This window comes from Trachurus trachurus, assembly GCF_905171665.1.
Source record: "Trachurus trachurus genome assembly, chromosome: 6".
Lineage (NCBI taxonomy): Eukaryota > Metazoa > Chordata > Actinopteri > Carangiformes > Carangidae > Trachurus > Trachurus trachurus.
Genome location: NC_139897.1, coordinates 11,614,803 through 11,635,684, shown reverse-complemented (window position 1 = coordinate 11,635,684; position 20,882 = coordinate 11,614,803). Strand labels below are relative to the sequence as shown.

General features: G+C 42.3%; 3 protein-coding genes across 3 annotated transcripts; 2 read left to right on the top strand and 1 right to left on the bottom strand.

Moving 5' to 3' along the window:
• Positions 1-6,666: 6,666 nt before the first annotated feature.
• Positions 6,667-7,527, top strand: fibina (fin bud initiation factor a; the record flags this gene model as incomplete). The annotated part of the gene is made up of 1 exon (XM_083973288.1): positions 6,667-7,527. One exon carries the CDS (start codon positions 6,667-6,669, stop codon positions 7,303-7,305), a length of 639 nt encoding a protein of 212 aa, XP_083829414.1. The 3' UTR covers positions 7,306-7,527.
• Positions 7,528-11,956: 4,429 nt separating this feature from the next.
• On the bottom strand, positions 11,957-13,621 carry tmem276a (transmembrane protein 276a; the record flags this gene model as incomplete). The annotated part of the gene is made up of 4 exons (XM_083973027.1): positions 11,957-12,204; positions 12,391-12,528; positions 12,653-12,766; positions 13,213-13,621. The coding sequence occupies 4 exons, from the start codon at positions 13,619-13,621 to the stop codon at positions 11,957-11,959; spliced, it is 909 nt and encodes a 302-aa protein (XP_083829153.1).
• Positions 13,622-15,154: 1,533 nt separating this feature from the next.
• spi1a (Spi-1 proto-oncogene a) lies at positions 15,155-18,615 on the top strand. Its single transcript, XM_083972834.1, has 5 exons — positions 15,155-15,350; positions 15,814-15,907; positions 15,996-16,177; positions 17,769-17,934; positions 18,057-18,615. The coding sequence occupies exons 1-5, from the start codon at positions 15,324-15,326 to the stop codon at positions 18,365-18,367; spliced, it is 780 nt and encodes a 259-aa protein (XP_083828960.1). The 5' UTR covers positions 15,155-15,323; the 3' UTR covers positions 18,368-18,615.
• The last annotated feature ends 2,267 nt before the right edge of the window (positions 18,616-20,882 follow it).

The window sequence follows — 20,882 nt, the reverse complement described above, 5'->3', positions numbered from 1 at the left end:
ATTGTTTTCTTTTTTTCCCCTCCTCACTATTATCACAAACCACAAATCTTCTTGCCAGAGAGTCTTCACATAACATATTGTTAAAGAGATTGTGTTTCAATGACGAACCAACTATTTGAGTTTTGTAGGATTTTCCCACTACGTTATGACTGTTTACTGCCACCGCTCCTCAGCCCTCGTCTCAACTGCTTTTCCGCTCATGTCATGTCGGTTTGCACCAGGCTTCATTTTCTTACTGTGAAATCTAAACACTCCATAAGAAACGGTTTGTTTTGAGCTCTAATGACAGATGCTTAATACTTTTATTATTTCCAGCATTCTGTCGTACTGTTGGACGCCCACACCCAGATATTTCCTTTCACCTCTTTGACCCGCAGACGTTCCTCAGTGGCTTAAAGCACAGTGGTTTCACAGCAGGGCAGAAAGCGATCTATTCCCCTTTATCTTGTGGTGCTGCCACTGCATATAAAGGATGGTGGGTGTTATGTGGCATTGGAAAGCTTTTAATGGAATATTAAAGAAGACGTATTCATAGGCCAAACAAAAAAAGAGGACGGGAGAAGGAGAAATGTTTCTTTACTCAAATAAAAGCGGTAAAACAACAATATCTAAACACTCCCTGAAGTAAAAGTTCCTTCATTCAAAATCTGTCTTCAGTTAAGGTACATTGCTATCGGCAAAATGCATACAAAGCAATCTACACACTATACTGTATATAATTTCTCTGTCTGACAACATAATTTTACCTCTTTATGGGAAATTTAGAGGGTGGAAAAGCCAACAACCCACAGAAACATGGCAGGAACCCACAGCGACACACTGATTTCTCTGTTCGGGTTCAGCAGACAGGACTGCAGAACAGTTTTACCATCCTCGCTCCGCCATCAGTCAATCATGGCTAGGAAGTAATGATACACACCTGTTTTTACTATCATTGATTGAGCAGATGATCTTAGCCAACCACACACACAAACACACTCAATCTAGTGTTAATGTTAGGCGGCAGTGTGTGGTGAAAAAGGATGGAAAACGCCTTTTTCCAACAAAAAAGAAAAGGAAAAAGAAAGATGCTCTGGTTTCAGCTGGTTTAATGTTTTTGTATGAGGCACCGAGGTGAAACCTGTGGCTCTGTCCACCAATAAAACAGCAACCACATCATTCACATGTTGCGACGAGCAGTTTTCCAAAGCCGACACAACCCCTGCCTGGCCTCATATATCAGAGGTCTTAACCACTCTCCCTCTCGTGCAGCCAGCCTGCAGACATTAGTTGCTGCTCTCTCCAAGGACCTCCAGGTGACTGATGTTAATGCAGCACAGATTTACAGTAGGGGTTAGGAAGGTAATCATAGACCCAATGAGACTGTAGCCACAAATCCAACGGTGCTGAGGTGCAAACATGACAAGGAGCCAAGGATGACCAGCAGGGGCCAAAGGAGGCAGCACTGACACCCACAAATCATCGGATCACTCGGAGAACCAGAGACTGTCTCTAGCATTGCACCACACGGTCTTTACTATCCTATAAAGGGCATTCAGTGGGATTTCTCATATAAAATAACTGTTTGTGTAGACAAAATGAGTTTCATAAAAACACTTTCCACTGATTTAATTAGTAGTTATTTTTCAACCAAGGATAGCGCTGTCAGTTCGTTGGTTGAAAACGTTTCAACAAATATTCAGCCGACTGTCATAATGTTTCTTTACAGACATTCATGGTCCCCAGTTGAGTCCTGTTGATTTATGATGCAGATCTGCTTTTTCTCTACATAAACACTATTCCTGCTGAACGTCAGCATGTAAGCATCATAATTGTGACTGAGCATGTTTGCTTGCTGACATTATTTAACCCACAACACCACTGACTGTGCAGATCGATCTATCTATCTATCTATCTATCTATCTATCTATCTATCTATCTATCTATCTATCTATCTATCTATCTATCTATCTATCTATCTATCTATCTATCTATCTATCTATCTATCACGTGTGAAATTAATATGTTGGAAAGCTTGAATACGTACAGTTGGTGAAGATAGCAGCACAGCAGGCATGAAAGAGGAGTGAGATCCCGATATGACACGTGGGTGACAGCAGTGACACATGAGTTGACCCGAGTAAAGCATCCTGCCCTGAGACGCTGCAGTCTCAAATTACTTTACAGCTGGAGATGGACAAGAGAGGTGACACCTGAACTCAGGGTCAGTTTGATTCATTCTGCACGTTCAATATGAAAACTTTGATAAACATACCTATTTTTCCTCTATATGCGGCCTATCTATCCAGATGCCTGCTCCCTGATCCAACATTTAGCATAATTGTACTCACACTATAAAATGTGACATGATCCTGCTTGTTTGTGGCCTGCAGCACGTACAGTATTAATATCGAAATGAAATGGTCTGTTGTCCTGATGATGAATAATTAATAGGTGGTGCGTGGTCATCAGTATCCTCAGTTTAAACGATGAATTGTGTGGAGATTCAGTGAAAACTACAATGAGAGAAAAGCCTCGGAGCATCGGGATCTGATGAGACAGGGAACTGGAAATCATTAGTTAAACAGCAACAAAAATTTCTTGCGATGTCAAAATACTTGCTCGGGGGCTGAAAAGGTTGCACAAAGGTTGCACGCACGGGAAGAAGACATCATGAGAACACACAACGTAATGATGAGCTTAGACAAGAGGCTGAACAATAGAAGTAATTGTTTTACCAAACACTATATTTTCTGGGCTGGGCTGACTAAAACAAACCATGGATGTGTTGAGGCGTCCGGAGAACGGTGTTAGAGCTGAGGGCAGAGGTCATCGTCTACACTGTTCACTTTGATAACACTGACAGAGGCATTATGGGAATTTCCAGTTTGTTACCTTCAGTGGTTTGATTCCTGTGGATTTAATGCTTGGATTTTCTTCAAGATGTTTAACATTATTTTAAACAGTGTTTAAAAGCACTGAATTAGCTATAGTCCTATATGTCTTGCAGTATTGCATTACAGTCTGTTTGGTCTCTAATGTGGAATATTTAGGTTATTCCCCCCAAATCACTGAATTTCTTCATAAATGCACTTTTAATTGCATTGCCTCTCTGTCAGAAATTACTTAAGTATTTGGTAGGCTATATTTTCCAGAGGAATGTGCAGTGTAGCTACATAGGTCCTGCCTAGATATGTTTTAACCAGCCTAAAATATTCTCCACTCTACTCTAATAATTTTTTAACATCGTTTTTCCAATAATAAATAAAAAGAATAATCTTTTTATATGTGGGGAGATAATGGGAGATAATCATGTCTAGCTATGGTCACCGGAAGTAGGCTACATCTACACTCACTTCCGCGTTGAGGTATCGCGGTCAAACCGCAGGCCCCGCCCACCACCGCTGCTGCTGGCGACAGGTGATACAGGTGATACAGCTGCGTGTACCAAGATGTTTAGCAGTGGAGACAGGAAGAAAGTCGGCCACATGTTTGAGCCTCAGTCACACCCAGACTCAGGAGTCGGTTTAGGAGAGAGGAGTTTGTTGTTGTGACGAAAATCAGCGACTGAAGGACTCATCAGAAAGGTGAGGTAGCTGTTTGTTTATGCTGTTTGTTAGCTTGTATGTGGCAGAGGCTAGCAAAGTCAGAGGCTAGCTGACACAATAAAACTGTTAGCATCCTTTCTTTCTTTCTTTCTTTCTTTCTTTCTTTCTTTCTTTCTTTCTTTCTTTCTTTCTTTCTTTCTTTCTTTCTTTCTCTAGCAGTGGTTGACACAGTGTTAGCGGTTGTGCTAATGCAAACTGTGGCTCTCTGTACTGACAAGGTTTCAGGTTTATTTTGTCTGGTTGACAGGATTCATTTCATTCCTTATGTGTGACATATGAAACCTTGAATTTCTATTTATCTATCTATTTTTATGAGACCGGCGTCACTGCGTCTCCAAGGTGTAAATACACAGTCATGGCGTTGACTGCTGATTTGACTTGTATCATAGAAACATGGTGAAAGGTTGAAAATGTAGCTGTTGATTAACTTTATGGACATGTTTTTTTTTGTAATGAAGGGCTACATGAATTAACCCAGATTCACTGCTGATAAGTGGCCAAAACCTCTCGCATGAAATTTATTAGACCTAAATAATTCCTCTGGTTGTGATGAGCAGGAGGTCATTGAGATTCACTGTGAGTCAGCCTCCCACGCTGCCTGCAGGCGCTGAACCCTCTTGCTCCCTCAGATCAGCACTGAGAGGAAACCTATCACCACAATCTGAAAGGCATCTGTCCAAACTACAGCCCTCAGTCCTCCGCACGCACACACAGACACACACACACGCACACTGCCAGTGTACAGTAGAGGATCAACAAGAACATCCCTCGCAACTCCACTAAATTATATTTGTTGTTGCATCTGTTGCTACATCTGCCTTCACACAGCTTTGCCTTGCAGTAACCCGCTCTGCCTTGGTCAGTTTACTCTATCAGTGTTTATGTTGAGAGACACTGTATTTATTCAGGTGTGAGACTTATGAAGGAACGGACAAAGACTGCTTGCTGGGAAACCTCAAACTGGCTTTGCTTGTAATTGTTCATTCAACAGTGCAACAGTAGTTTTCAAACAAACAACTTTTTTTTTCTTCCTAAAAGACTCTTCTCTGACAATCCACCGTTATGAGTAAATAGAAAACACATGCATTTACTTGGTTTACCACTGTCGCTCTGAAGTACAATTGTTAAATATTTCCATAGCTTCATACTGAATGTTACAACTGTACTATTGTGCTACGCTACAGATGCCATGACACGGACTTTTTGTTTTTGTGTGCTGACCCGTTGAAGACACTTTCAAAATCTTCCATGAGCGTGTGTTGAGTTATGAAAGTGTCAAGTGTGTTGACAGAAAGACTCAAAATAGTTTAACTTCGTCAGCAGAGAGAAAAACAGCTTCTGCATTATAACGGTTTTGTTCAATAAAACTGAAAAAAAAACGTTTTTTAACCTGAAATGATCAATTAATCTGTGAAAGACGTTTTTCACAGTGACAAACTCTACAGATCCTCGCAGCTCTCAGGGCGTTTTAACGTCTTTCAGCTTCATTGTTTTGGTTCAGTCTGACAGCTGTCTTAGACACAAGCTCTAATAATCAGTCAGTGTTGCCTCTATGTCTGCTCCCAAACAGGAGACGGACGAAAGTAGCAACTAGTGAATATAGAGGGGCATATTTTCATACTGGGCCTAATATCTTTCAGGAGTTGATTGATTCGAGGACAACTGGACTTGATTTAAAATTCTTGTTATAACTTTTCTTTCTGTGTTTTGATTCTCTGATCTCAGCTCATGTTTTTTAATATATCTTTGACTGCCAACTTGAACTCTCCTGGTTTTGTTTACCCCTGCTGCAGACTGCACCCCTCCACTTGATAAAGTAAACCCTGCTTTGATCCCCTTACTCACAATCGAACGAAGTGAGGGCAGGAACATAAACAGCAACTCCAGCAGACACTATGCATTTACAATTTGTCCATCTTTTGGCAAATAAGCATGTCTGTCATAGGCTATATTATTATTTTCTATATAAAAACAATATATGGCATGCAGTTTCTTATCCCCACTGTCTTCTTCAGCAACAAAACCTCAAACCTCCTGCAGATATAGGATATGGATGGATGGATCATCAAACAAAACTTGCAGTTTCCAGCTCCGTGTTTACAGCCTGCCATATGTTTCCAGTTTGGGTGAGCGCTGACATGCTGAGAGCCGTATCTCGGACCACCTAGTGATGATGTAGTTATCCGAGGCAGGATGTGCAGCGGAGGGGCTCATATCCCAGGAGACCCTCCGTCAGTGTAGTAATGTAATCACCTGACTGAAGTCTTCACCGTGAGCTCTAACTACACTACCCCAACTCTCAGTCTGGGAATGCAATCGCGCTGCATCCATTATACTGTGCTGCTGTAACAGTCACTGGATCTGCAGCTCCATATACAAACCTCCTATAGAGCCGGCCTCTGCTTTGACAGCATGTAGCCTACAGTCTTTGGAAAGATTTGTGGGAAACGAAAATAATCAATTCAGTCTTTTTTTTCCTTCTTTGACAGTGAAAATGTTGACACATTCTGGAAATGTTTATTAGTCTAATAGTTTTATTTCACCATTAGGAATTTTTTTCTGGATTAGTCAGACCTGTAGACCTGACAAGTGTTAGACAGGCAGAGATTATTTATTTGATTATTGCTACAGGTCTTATGTAGAAATCAGTTTGTGTGTGTGTGTGTGAGAGAGAGGGGGGGGGGGGGGGGGGGGGGGCTAAAGTCACAGACAAACACAACTCATTGGAATAAAACAGCCTCAACTGCAATAGTATTGGTAATAGTCAATAACCAATGCCAATGTATATAACCTTTATAGGCCTATAAATGATATCGGCTTATAATAGATGGGCCTAGTGTGCCAGTATAAACTTTATTTTATTGTTCCTTGTTGACTGTTGTTGGCTGTGCACTGCCCCAGTGTAGCTGGGGCCCGGGGGCCACCGGGGGGCCACCGGGGCCCCTGTCTGCTCGAGCAGGCGGGTCTGTGCCTTTTAGGTGCTGACGGGGATGTGTAACATGAGTCGGGATGAAAACTGCGCGCTGGATCGCGGCTGCCAGAACAGATGCCGGCCGTCCCAGGGAGAGAGAGGAGGTGCATGATGGATCCCGTCCCGCTGCTGCTGCTGCTCAGCATCGTCGCATCGTCGCTGCCGGCGGCCTCGGCGGTCTACGACGGGCCCCTACAGCCCGAGATCTCCAACGGCACCTTCCACCACTTCTTCGTCCCGGACGGGGACTACGACGAGACCGAGGACCCGGAGCAGTGCCAGATGCTGTTTAAGTTCTCGGACGTGTCCCCGTGCGCGGCCAACGAGGAGCGCGACGCCGTGGTGCGCGAGGACTACGTCATCGCCAAGCTGCAGGCGGAGGACGCGGCGCGGCTGCTGGAGGGCATCGGCCGCACCGTGGCCCACGACCTGGACGGAGAGGACAGCTACGGCAAGTTCCTGACGCGGGAGGTGTCTCAGATCAGCGAGGCGTTCTCCAGCGTGGACAAGTCTCTGGTGGAGCTGGAGGTGAAGTTCAAACAGAGCCAGGACACGGAGCTGAGAGAGGAGCAGCAGCTGAACGGCTCCGTGGTGAAGCAAGTGGGCGACATCCGCGACGCGCTGAGGGGAACCACGGACATCTCTCTGGGACTGAAAGATAGACACGAGCTGCTCGCGCTCATTATCCGCAGTCACGGCACCAGACTGAGCCGCCTCAAGACCGAGTATCTTAACTTTGGCTCGTAACGGGGATAAGGCAGCTTCATGATTGTGTGTGTGAAACTGTGTGCGTGTGTGTTTGGTTTGTGAGAGACAGATAGCTAGAGAGGACCCTCCAGTTCAACAAACAACTGGAAAGTATACACCGTGGCTTATGAATACCCTTCCCAAGTATTTAAATATCTCTGACCTTGTGGTTATTCCCATTTCCTTGGATCTTGTGCCATTTAAGGGAGCTCGAACTAAAACATCAACACATTCCTCTGAGTCAGGGGGGAAAAAGGAAATGTGAACATAAATTATGTCTGCCAGGAACCCTCTGTGCCACTTCTGAGGAAGAGTTTTATTCACTATAAGTAGGTTATAAAAATAATAGCTGGATCTGTTCCCTTCTGGATCAATAAACTGGCCAGCCCTCTGTGTGTATGGTTTAAAGATGTTTACAATTTTAAGGTTATCATGACTAAGCAAATAAATACTTAATTTTCATCACATGTTCCAACTTTGCCCCTTTTTTTTTGCTTTCAAGCTAATTTTTCCTTTCGTGTGAAATTCATGTTTTTGTCCCGAGGTGTGTAGCCTTCAACAGTCGCACAACGTTGTGATGTAAACACCACCTCCATCCTTTGAAGCTTGAGGTTTGCATAAACACAAAAGCTTTTGAAATCTGAACGTTTGATCTAGAGCAGCAGAGAGCGACCCTCCTCCTCTGTCATGTCTTTATACCACAATGTCTGTTTTTTTTGTCGCTGCAAGTGGCGGATTTTACCGTCCCCTTAAGTTGCCCTGGTTAATTGGCGTCTGAAGTCTGTCAGTGGCCTCCCACTTCCATCTGGAAATCATCTCCTCAAGTATGAAATATGTTTGTCCGAAGGCCAACGTCATTATCATCTATTCTTTTGTTTGAGTTTTGCGGTTGATATGAAATGTTTTTTGTATTTTTCCAAAAAATAGATGTATAAAAAGGTGCAGAGCTTGTTAAAATCTCTGTCCAAACGCTCTGGTGTGGTGTTGACATAGATCACTTCATTTCAGACAAAGTGTTTATGGGAGGAAAGTAGTTTTGAATTCCTGAAAGACATTAACTTTGTCCTCCGGGATCTCTCACACACAATGATCTACTGGTATTTGCAGAGCCTTTAGGCTATTTTAATACTTAGAATACCTTTGTCATCATTTGTTTATTTTCTGCCTTTTACTAGTGTTCGTCTTCTAACCAACGCCTGCGTCAGCCACAAAGTAACTGCCATCAGCATGCCAGCTTTTTACAGAGATAATGTCTCTGCAGATGTGAGTGAGCCAGATGGGCGGCCATGGGCGCAACTGGGTGTGATTTCCTCTGTCTGGTTTTCCTCACAGTCCAGCTTCCCCTGGAGGACCCCTTTTTAAAAACAGCTCTCTGTAGCTCGGCAGAGCGTCGAGCTGCGGGAGCTCCATGTGCAGGGAAACCCTATATGTCTGTATGGCTCTCAGTTTCCAGGGGCACTGCACAGGGCCCAGAAGATCTGATTAAAAGATTTGGTTGAATTTTCCACTGTGTAAATAAAGGTAGAGCGAGGCACGAAGGCACAGAGGCTCCCAACAACCCACCCATCATACTTAATTTTTGTCTTTTTTGGCCTAAATCATTAATCCCACCTTTTAGAAAAATATTTTCTCTTTAGATTAGTTTCACGTCCCTGATGCTTTGCGGCAGGAAGCGGTGAGCGTTGAGCCTGCTGCTCGAAGAACGCCTTCTCCTCTGACATTTATTAAGGACAAACAAAGAGAGGTCAGGAATGCAGACCACAGTTGACCTGAGAACAGAGTGATCCTTCTCCGTGCAGAGCACAAAGCCCCAAAACCACATGCTGCTGTTGGGTTATTATTAGAAAGATGAGAGTGATTTGGAAACTACTGGTCCTACCATAATCACCTCTGCAGGGCATGCTAACGACTACCACCTATCAGCACTACTGACAACTTGACCCTCCTTCAGCTTCATCTACCAATGAAACTGTTTATATTTCACAGTCCTTGTTTTGGGAAAAGACATGAGGCTGCTCTTTGTTCACACTTTAATGAGAACAGCATGAGCCTGACAAAATCATTTTAACCGCTTTATCCTGGGGCTTTTCAGGAGGATTCCCAGTCTTCATCAGTGGGGCCAACATCCTCTGATGAAGACCATGAGATGAGCTCGAGAGCTTTAGAAAAAGCATGCGAGTGGAGCTTGAGTTAAGTCAATTTGCAGAATTTAGAATAAATCTTTCAAAAATGTTTCTGATAGAACAAAAGATAATCAGTCTGACAGTGAGATACAATGGCTGAGAAGTGTCCGTAATAGTAGAAACAACGTACGGCAGTTGAGAAAGACAGTTTATAAAAGTAAAGGAACTCAATTCGAAAAATATACGAAATACATATTTGAATCTACTGAAACTCCCCCAAATAACTCATTATCCAGAATCCAGAGTGACTCCTTTAAGAATAATGTATTGGCTATATAAAGCTAGATTATATATAGATTTAAAGTAATTTCTTTGGGTATTTTTGCCTTTTTATTTGACAGGAAGTTGTGGAGAGATACTGGGGGGATGAGATGCAGTGAAGACAGTTGGGAATCAATCCGGCAATAACTTCTTTATGGACGTGCTCTTAACCACTCAACCACCAGGCACTCCTGCTGGATTATAATTGTTAATAAATCTATCATTATACATCATAATGTATCCATTGATTACATATTATAACAATAATTTGACAGAGAGCAGTGGAAAATATGTGCTTAATAACTTTCCGTGAGCGCTCAGTCTGCATTCACTCAGATTCTGCACTCATGTTAACCTCAGTGTTCAGCGCTGGCCACTCACTTTTCCAGGGGTAATTACGTAGCTACTTTTTAGTTCACCACATCTCTCTCCTGCAGTGTCGGGTTTAAATTCAAAACATACTCTGACATCATGAAATTAGACGTGTTGTACAATAACTCGACGAGTAATTAATGCCGTGAGCACATAATATAGGACGTGTAGGATTTTCTGCTCATTAAACTCGTGCTGCAGGTCGTCTGTTACCAGAGAGAGTTCAGTTCAATGCAACAACAATGCAACACTGTGAGAGAACCCAATGGGTTTTTAATGAATTTGACCGTTTAACTGCACTCGAGAATTACTTCTTCCCTTCTGCAGATTGTTCAGCTCGAGAGGCGAGAGTGGATTACTGCTGCTCTGAAACAAAATAACGGTCAAAGCTGCTCATCTCCCATCCTGTCTGAAAGAGCAGATGATCTTATATTCTGAGTTTACAATATTCTGCTTACCATTTATTACATCATGACCTTATAATTGCTCCAGTGGTCAGCGCGGTTTAGCAAGAAGGGTTTCATTCAAGGCTGCAGCTGTGTATAATAACAGCTCGAGGAAGATATTCAGTATAATCTGAGTAAAGCAACAGTGAAGAGAAGATGCTGAGGAGCAGAGGAACCTCAGGAAACGAGTGAAGCCAGCGTTTGAATCAGATGTCAGAAAGGTTTTCATTTCTCATAAGAGTTGTGGGAAAGTAATTCCAGCTCCCAGAGGCTGCTCCGTCAATGGAAAACAGTTTATTAGATCAATCACAGAAGAAGTGTAAAATTTGTTCAGTTGTCAGTGTGTTTCTGTTTGTGAAGGATGCCATCCAAGAGTTTTTGATGTCATTATCTGGGTTTCCTTTTTTCACGGATCGGTTATGTTTATAAAGGATATTGTATTGCACTGTAACGCACAGCAAACAGTTAATTCACTTTTTTCTGTCCTGTTTTATTTGGATTTTTTTTTTTTTTGTCCAGTTTTGGTCACTGACTCAAGCTTTGGCCTCCTACATTTTCACATTTAAAGGTTCAGTGGCTGCATTTAACAGTCGCCTATAACACCGACAGCTCTGCTGCTTTAAAAGCGGAGCAGTAAAGGTTTTGACCCCATTAGCAGCCTCTCCGCCTGCTGACATACCAATAAACTCATGTCATAACGCAAGAGGAAGGACAACCACAAAGACATTTATACAGTGTCTGCTAAGTGTGTTACACAGGAAACTGTTCAGTTTTGCATGGCTGTTTTATTTCTCAAAAATATTTTGATGGGGGTAAGACCTCAAGAACAACAAAACATTTCCCTCAAACACAGTTTGGTCTTGATGCTCATATTTTTCCTTGGATAAACACAGATGCATCTGCATACATACAATTTTTTAAAAAGTACATGTACATATCTTGTTTTGAATGGGTACATAATGATACACAGTTGCCCTTTTGAAATGTGACAGTACACATCCATAGATTGATCGTCAATATAGATTTCAAAGTTGTGCTATGGGTTTTCTGCCAGTGTTTCTTTTTCTCTTTTTTTCTTCTCAAACTAGCAGATTTTACAGGAAGAAAATTTGTATAACTATTCTCTTCTTGAAGAGCAAGCAATAACACTGAACAGTTCATTCATAAAGAGGGACAGAAAAAAGCACCAGAGGAACTGAAATCATCTTCAGTCAAACGTCACCTCTTTTTTCATTTTCATGTGAACCAGAGCCAGTGTCCTGTGCTTTCTCTGTGCCGAGCCGTGTGAAGGCTCTCTCTGCTCTGAGTCCCTGGGTGAAACTGTCTCTGGAACAGGGCTCATCACTGTTTCAGGATGAGACAGGTGTCTGTTAGATGTGCGGCAGCCTGTCAGACACAGCCGTTCTCCTGCCTGGGCTTGTGCACCACGGGGCTGTGTGGAGGGTACAGGGAAGGGGCGAGCGTGCACAGGAAACCAGCCAGCAACGTAAGGCCCAGTCCACCCCATGCACAAAACATGGACCAACCATAACCGTGACTGATGTCCTCGGGTATGCCAAACATGTAGCGAGGATAGCGGGACAGTTCAAAGTTGATCCCGGCCACACATGTGCAGAGGGAGATTATGCAGCATGTCCCTGCCAAAACACAGAGAGAGAGGAAGAGGGAGAGAGCGGGGAAGAGAAAAGCCAGCAGTCAAACATCACAGCAACCCAATTTCATCTCCTCTGATGCATCATTTCACCAGCTTTTTCATTGATAAAGACTTTACTGCCCCTCTGTGGCGATTCAGGGTAGCGCTCTTTATGTAAAGTACATCTCACCTCCCATGAGGAAGAGAAGTCCAGCGACGTACTGCATCAGATCATGCTCCTTACAGCAGCCCAGCACTCCTATGATCCAGCCGAACAGGATGATGGAGATGGCCATGCCTATGAAGCTGGCCGTCATCCTCTGCAGGTCTGCAAAGCGGCACACAGCACAAGTGACAGTGATGGTTGGAGGGGGGTGAAGCCAAGTTTCTCTGTATTAATTCATCAGATTTTGATAAAGGCGATGGTGATGGTGATGGGGAGGGGGACTCACGGAGCGCGTGCCACTCATCCTGCCTTATTGTCTTCGTCAGATTGATTGGCAGATTTCTGGGGAGCACTGATGATGAGTAGTAGTATTTTATTGGTGTGCAGCGCGGAACCAATCCTGTGGATGTAAACAACGCAAAGAGGGTGTCACATAAGCACCGAGATCAGATGAAGAGGATATCACAAGGCTCTCTGCTGCCACCCCCACCCCCCTCCCAAAAACAGCACCTACCCCCTCCCCACCCCCCCCACCCCGTCCACCACCACCCACCCATCCACCCACACCATGTAGAGTAGCTTATTGTACGCATCTTGAGGCTTCTGTTACTACAGCTTGCCCCTTTGTGCTGGGAAATAACACCGCGCGTCGATCGTATTGTAACTGTACTCCGCGGTGTGCTGCGTAGGCCTTGAGGGTCTGTGCGCAGCATCAGCACCTTGGATAGCGCATTCGCGCACAAAGTATTTACAGACAGCGCCTCGCACAACAACACAAATGTCAAAAATAAACACATCATAACACAATTAGGACAATTTCCCCTCACAAAAAAATTTTCCCCAAACCTTTAAAGATCAAATCCTCTGTCTCCAAGTCAAAGCCCTCTCGGTGGCACTTTCTCCACAGTCCGGTGACGGTGGAGTTGAATTGCCGACTGCAGAGGGACTCCATGGCCGGGGCAGGAGGCAAGAAGTGCCGCTTGGCCCGCAGCAGCAGCATTTGGCCGCTGACACCGGAGCCCGTCCTCTCCACGGTCTGCTCCTTCGGCAGCATGCGGAGCGGGAGGTTGTTGTTGGAGATGTAGATGTAGCCGGGGTCGGGGTTTCTTTTGTTTGAATAATTCTTGCAGCGTTCCCGGTGCCTCCTCGCGTCGGTCTCGTACCAGTTGTCGGTGCTGATCGCGACTGCTATGAGCCCCAAAGCGCAAAAAGCCAGAAAGAGACCTGCCACGGTTAAAGTCCTCATAGCAGCCATGTTCCATGCGTATCTCGCCTCGGTGCCGTGTTAATTCCACGGGACAGCAGGACCCCGCTCCTGGCTGCTGCTGCTGCTGCTGCTGCTGCTGCTGTTGTCAGTGTCTGACGTGGGGAGGAAATTCAGCAATACGAGGGAATCTGAAAGGCAGATAAACCCCCAAAGCCCTCATTTCTTTGATTTGTCACCCATCGCTGAAAAGAGCCAAATTCCGAGGCAGAGGATAAATAAATTTGGGCCTCGATGAGCTATTTTGGATGTCTCCTCTCTGCCTCTGAACTCAGTCTAGCCTAGATACTGGCCAGTCCAACATTTCTCTTCCAGTAGATGGAGACAGAGTAAATATTTGAGAGCACAACAAGCCCCAGGCCTGCTGCTCTCACCGTGCTGTATAGATTTGGATCTGTAGGGAAAGATTGCCAAAGTTTGACAGCTTAAGTACTAACAGAGGAAGTAAACTCCCTCGGTTTTTTTCTTCTTTTTTTCTAAATAGACCATGTCCTGTATCAACACAGCTGATGGGCTCTTAAGTGTTTAGTTCTGAAAGACAAACCAGACTAAACTTCACTATAAAAGTCTTGATCCGCTCCTTGTGGTGTGCAGGAAACGGTTTCATCACATCCACCAGATTGCCTCTGGTAACTTTCCATCCCAACAGGGTCAAGCTAAAGCGTGATACTGTTTTGACTCATGTGAAGAGGCGCCTGTGTCACCACAACCCAAACTGCATCATGTAGGATTTAAGTGTTGGCTCCATGTGCAGGATGTACTGTATGACCAAAGCAGATCTATGGGTTATATTCCACATACACAACAAAAGAACTAAGTTACAGGGGCTGTGGCTCCAGACATTTGTTTTCGCTGGTTTCATTCTCATGCTCAAAACTTCCTCAATTGAAACCATAATGCCAAACTAAAAGAGGAACAAGCCCAATTCCAAACTTCACTTTTGGTTTCGGCTCCTGTGTGCAGCAACTCTTAAAAAAATTCCTACATGAATAAATCATACAGGGAATTTGGTTGTGATTGATTTTAAGAAAACAAGTATCATATTTACCTGCACCTACATAATGTTCACGAAAGCCTGATCTCTCTATTTGTCGATGCCATGTTGGATTACATAACAAGAACATGTTAGTTTGGTCTGAGCTGAGGAGAGGGGAAGTTGAAACATTCAGGGGAGCACCACAGAATATGTGAGATAACAAATTATGTCTAATAGTGTGACTTCTCTCTCAAATGTTTTTCACATGGTGTAGGCCTAGACATGTCTCAAAGTGCCACACAAAGTGGACACTAATACAATTCCCATATGGTTTGGTGAAGAATAGCTTTCAAACAGTTCCTATTACATTTTTTTCTGGACCACAATGAAAAAAAGTATAGAAGCAGATTAGATACATGCTAATTGTATGTAATCTACCCTTTAATTGTCCAACTGAACCTGTTACATGTGAGAAATGGGTGTAAGTATGACTGGCTCATGTGCTTGACACTTCGCCATCAGGAAGTAGCTGATCATACGAATTTGATAATTGGATGAAGGCGGACTATAGGTCCAACTTATTTCTCACTTTCAGTTCCCATTTGTTGGCTGAAGTCTGTGCTCAGCAACATTGCGTGTTTGTCAGTGAAGCAATTAGACAAAGTTGACAATCATCTCCAGCTTCAAGAACTAAGACTCTCATGCTGCCTTGTTTACATGATGGACGCCTATGTCATCTCACCTGTAAGTGCTGCTGCTTTATTGTTTCATCTTTGACTTTTCGCTGAACAAAGAGAATGTCAGTCCCTCGTCACATGGCGCAACAGTGGCAGTTATCACTTCTGTGTGTTGCTTTGGCGGTTTTAACTCTTGAATGAGATGAAGTTAATGTGCCTTTTGTATAAGTCTATTGATTCATGTCATTTATTGATAAACGACACAAATAGAAGACAAGGAGGACTTGTTTTTGCATTTTAAGCTATCTGTAATGAAATGCATGTTTACTTTCTCTGTGGAAATTGGGAGTAAACCCACCCTTATTATGAACCTACTGTATATGTGACTATGGTGACCTGGCCTGATACACGATTTATTTATAATATTGTAAGTCTTTTTATTTTTCTGTCTTTATGTTCTATCAAAATTGTGTTCTATCAAGTGTACGTTCTACTTTCTCAAAGACAAAATATATTTTTTCCCTTCTAAGGCCTCAGAGGATGTTATTCCAAATGAGCCAGAGACTTATCGACCCCCTGCAGAGCTGTACCCATACCTCACTAATGTAGGGGAGATTTATGAAGGTGAGAAAACTTCTTTTAACTGTTTTTAAAAGACGAAGAACCAGTTATCAGCACAAGGCTGAGAGCTTGAACTTCCGGCTCTTTTCAGACCACAGATGGACCTTCCACTCCGAGCGTGTCCCGCCGGCAGACTTTGAGAATTCACCAGTGAATCACCTGACGGAGCTTCAGGCTGTGTCTCCTCAGCAGCTCATACAGCCGTACCGATACAGTGAGTCCCTGCCCCTTCACCTGGACCCTCCACTTGCACCTCTCTCCGTGTCCCCACAAGTAAGTTCACATGTAGAGGTTAATAATGGCACCGGCATCTCCACATGCTATTTAATATATTAGTATGCATACATGGATAATGAGTGTGTATAATTATTGTGACCACTCCAGAGCAGGAGAACAGTCCTTATATAATGCAAGATCAGTATATTTGCAATTGTACAGCACTATGGTCGACTGAGGTTGTTTTAAATTCTGCTTTATACTGTAAATACATTGTGACTTGACTATTATAGTATACAGTATATCAGTATATAGTATACAATTATTAGCACTGATGAAAAATGTGTATATCAAGTATTTCTAATTTTAAGTCAGATTACTCACTATTTTTCCCCCTGAGAGGAAACATTTACTGGTTGCAGTCAAATCTCTACACGTGTCAAAACCTAAAGCATAAATTTAAGGGTTTTGTTTATTATTTCAATTCTATTTAGATACAGTGGTACTAATTTAGGCCTTTTTTTCTATTTTAAAATGAAAATTATAAAGCTAGTTGATTCCATTTCATTTCATTTGAAATTAAAATCAAAACCAGGGCAGCCACAAATGATTATTTATGTAACTGTAAAAAGTACAACACAAGTGATAATGTAGTGACTTGACAGGATGACATTGCAAAAAAAAAAAACGAAGAAGAATAAAACAGTTTGTGAGATCCCTTCAGTACTTTAAAGGTCAGCCCTCTCATGCCTCACGCTCTGTAGTCGCTTGGTAGCAGTGATGCTTTCCAAAACAAATGGAAAAAAAGATTGACTGAGCCTTACTATTTTGCTAGACATATATAACAGGAGGCAAAATATAAAGCAATTTTCATGCAGAACCTCACACGTGATCTTTAAAGGTGGATATTTGAAATAAATGTTAAGTAATCTTAGCCAATCTTAAATATTGGTCCACAGCATTGCAACAGAAAAACAATAGCAAAACAAATGCAACTTTCTTCCTCTTCCTCAAAACAGAGTCTACATAATGATGATTGTTTAGTTCAGACGAATTATCTTTTGAAAACAATATCTAAATACGAGTTGCATCATTGGTCATAGATAGAGCAGAATTTATACTGTAAAGGGAACTGTCCTTTGCTGTCTGGTACATCATTAAAAACTATAACTTGTTCAGGTGGATGCTCAAGCAGCTTAAGACAATGAAAGTCAAGTAAAATTCACAATAGCTAAAACCAAAGAATTTTGGCATTTTTTTCCTTAAATTACACAATTACTATCATTCTGCTGATTAACTGATTAATCAGCTAATCATTTCAGCACCAACACTAATATAAAAACATGTTTGGATGTACATGCTCCAGCAGTGAATAGTTAAAAAATGAACAGTGTGTATTTTTGTCTCATCTTCACAAGCACAGTACATGATGTGGACAGTTGGGGATATTTTCACAGAAATGTCATCTGCACCACGTGGTTGTGCTGAGCTTTGAATTCTATTTTGGCAGAGCTACTTCCCCTTTTACACAATGACGGTGTTTAAACAAAAATGTCCAACAGTGAGTGATTGCAAAACATAAGAGCTGCAGCTCTGTCCCGTCTCTGTGTAATCTTGAACCGTGACACAATTTAAATGTCTCCTGTAGATCCCGTACTACACCCAGTCCCTGTGCTACTCGTACCAGCCCTCTGTCTCGCCTGGCCATTATTACTCTGAGGAGGAACAGAGAGAAATCAGCCCCCCACTTGAAGTATCGGAAGGGGAAGATGAATTTGACGACCACAACCACTCCTCCTTCAGGAAAGACATTAGTGAGTATTTCCTTTGCAACGTTTCTTCTGACATCCCAGCATACAGAAAGTCACATTGCAGCCTGGAAAAAGTGCCAAATACACAAAATAGTTTTAATCAGTCTCATGTTTTTCCATCCCAGGCAACAAGAAGAAAATCCGCCTGTACCAGTTCCTCCTGGACTTGCTAAAAAATGGTGACATGAGTGACAGTATCTGGTGGGTGGACCAGGACAAGGGCATCTTCCAGTTCTCCACAAAACACAAAGAGGCTCTGGCCAGCCACTGGGGCATTCAGAAAGGAAACCGCAAAAAAATGACCTACCAAAAAATGGCTCGTGCGCTGAGGAACTATGGTAAAACTGGAGAGATTAAAAAAGTGAAGAAGAAGCTAACCTACCAGTTCAGTGAGGAAGTGCTGAGGAACCTCTATTTACGTCAGTATTCTCACTGATGAGGGAACAAACGCTGTCTGTCATGCTAAAATCACTAAAGTTGCCAAGATTCATTTTGCCTGTACATTTGCAATTTGACTTAGTTTTTCTACCAAGTTTTCTCACTTATTTATTTGTAGTGCCATTGCACTTCCTCTATAACGTTTGCTAATTTCCTTAATTACTCAAATGATGTCACTTTGTACAAGGATGTACAAAGCAATGATTTAACATCAGGGACAGCTATGAAAAAAAAATAATAATTATAGCTGCTGCGCAGCGATGGGTCGGGTCCGGGCTACTTTTGGGCAAATTCAGGCAATTCTGAGCAACAAACAGGAGAATAGGAAGACAGGACAGTTGACCTTATAATGTTCAATTTGCATCAGTTGAGGATTGAACCCACAACCTCGGGAACCAAAGACCGTTGTCTATCGCACTGAGCTAATTGACAAGTGGCAGATCAACAGTGGCTTCACAAATTGAGTAAGCCATTCACTGTCGTGTAGGCAGATTTGAAACCACAGTAAAAAGAAAAATCAGTTTTTGAGGTAAAATAATGATATTTGTCAAACATCTACTATGAGTCTAAGATGTTAGGAGCCTTCGCGCATGGACCAGTCCAAGCTATTTTTTTTTTTTTTAATTTAGAGGCTTGCTGTGATGCCACCATTAGGACAATTGTCTTGTGTTTCATATTGAGGTCAACTGACATTTTGATCTGTTATCATCACCATCACCCTTGCTGGGTCTCGAACTCACAACCTCTGACACCAAGAACCAGCTCCTAACTCGCTGAGCTAAGTGGCTGGTAGTGAGACCTGCTGTGTAGCTTCATTTATCCACTCAGGGAGTCAGTGCCCAGGCAGCTGTTGTCAAGGCAGATTTCAGAAAGTCAGAAATTCTATTATCTAAACAAAAATCTGTTAATACATAAATTGCATTTAGACAGCAAAACAGCTTAAGGACATGGGACATTTTGATCCGTCATCATCATCATCATCATCATCATCATCATCACCCTTGCTGGGTCTCGAACTCACAATCTCTGACACCAAGAACCAGCTCCTAACTCACTGAGCTAATTGGCTGGTAGTGAGACCTGCTGTGTAGCTTCATTTATCCACTCAGGTGAGCCAGTGCCCGGGCAGCTGTTGTGATGAAATGGTCAAAATGTCAATAATTCAGTCATCTAAACAAAAATCTGATAATACATAAATTGCATCTTGACAGCATGGAAATGTTGGTGATTTGTTTTTAATGATAAGTGTTTTGCTTCATAAGAGAAAATATGATGTTTATAAATTCCACTCTCACATTGACTGCAGTTGTTCCCATGAGAGCAGAATTCAAAATGTTCTCAAAAATTCAGTTTTTGAGTTAAAATTCTGATATTTGCCAAACTTCATCAACCATGACTCCAGAATATTGTCATTTTTTTTCAGGAAGATTGAAAATGTATTTATCAAGAATTTGATGGTATATGTTTACAGTAGTGTTTACAGTCAAACGTTTTCATGCACTGTAGGCTCAATTTTTGCTTAATCAAAAATCCGAGAAACAAGTTTTGTGGAGGACAGTCTGGAGATGCTCTGTAGCAAGTTTGGTGTCAATTGAGCAAAAATTGTGGGAGGAGATACATTTTAAAAGTTTTACAGTTATTGAAAAAAACAGAGTGATGGACTTCATAATTTGTAATAAGTTTAAGTGGACAAAAGTTTCAGCAGTATTGAGGCTACATTGTGGTGAAGTTTCAACACTGTAGCATCTACCGTTGGTTTGGTAGGAATTTTTAAAGTTTTTAAATTGAAACGCTTATTGTGCCCCCCCTAGGAGGGGGGGGCACATGTCCTTGGAGTTGAGTGAATCTGGCATGGGACTGAACCTTTGTGCAAAGTTTGGTGAGTTTTCGCCCATGGGAAGTATGACTTCCTTGGAAGAAGAAAGAAAGAAAGAAGAAGAAGAAGAAGAATTCCTAGGAATACAATAGTGTCCTGTCAGCTGCGCTGCCCGGACCCTAATAATTTAAAAAAAAATGCACAATTCAAATATTCATATATGAACTTTTTGTCATGAATGTGTGTAAATAAATGTTATGTTGTATTCTTTTGTTAAAAACTGAGTCCTATTTCAAATTTAACGGCAGTATGGCAATAAATTAATATCTCTCTTTTTTTTTTAGTCCTATTCGACAAAAATAGTAAGATTACAAGGCAGACACAGACAGAAGTACAACAATCAACCAAGACAGACAAAATAGCATTGATGCATTCAGCTGATCAATAAAAATAAAGGAGTTTCAAGATATTGCCCAGCTCTGCAAATTAACACAACTACAAAGAAACTGGAGTCATGCGCAGTATTCATTGCTCAGTCACTTGAACTGCTATTACAAACAGATGTGGAGTGAATCTGTATATGAAACGATGTATCCATGGAGGCCTGGAAGGAAAATAGACTGCAGATACACATCAAGGCCATCATCCACACAGCGGGAGAGGAGAAACACAATATAATATCACAGATCACACCTGA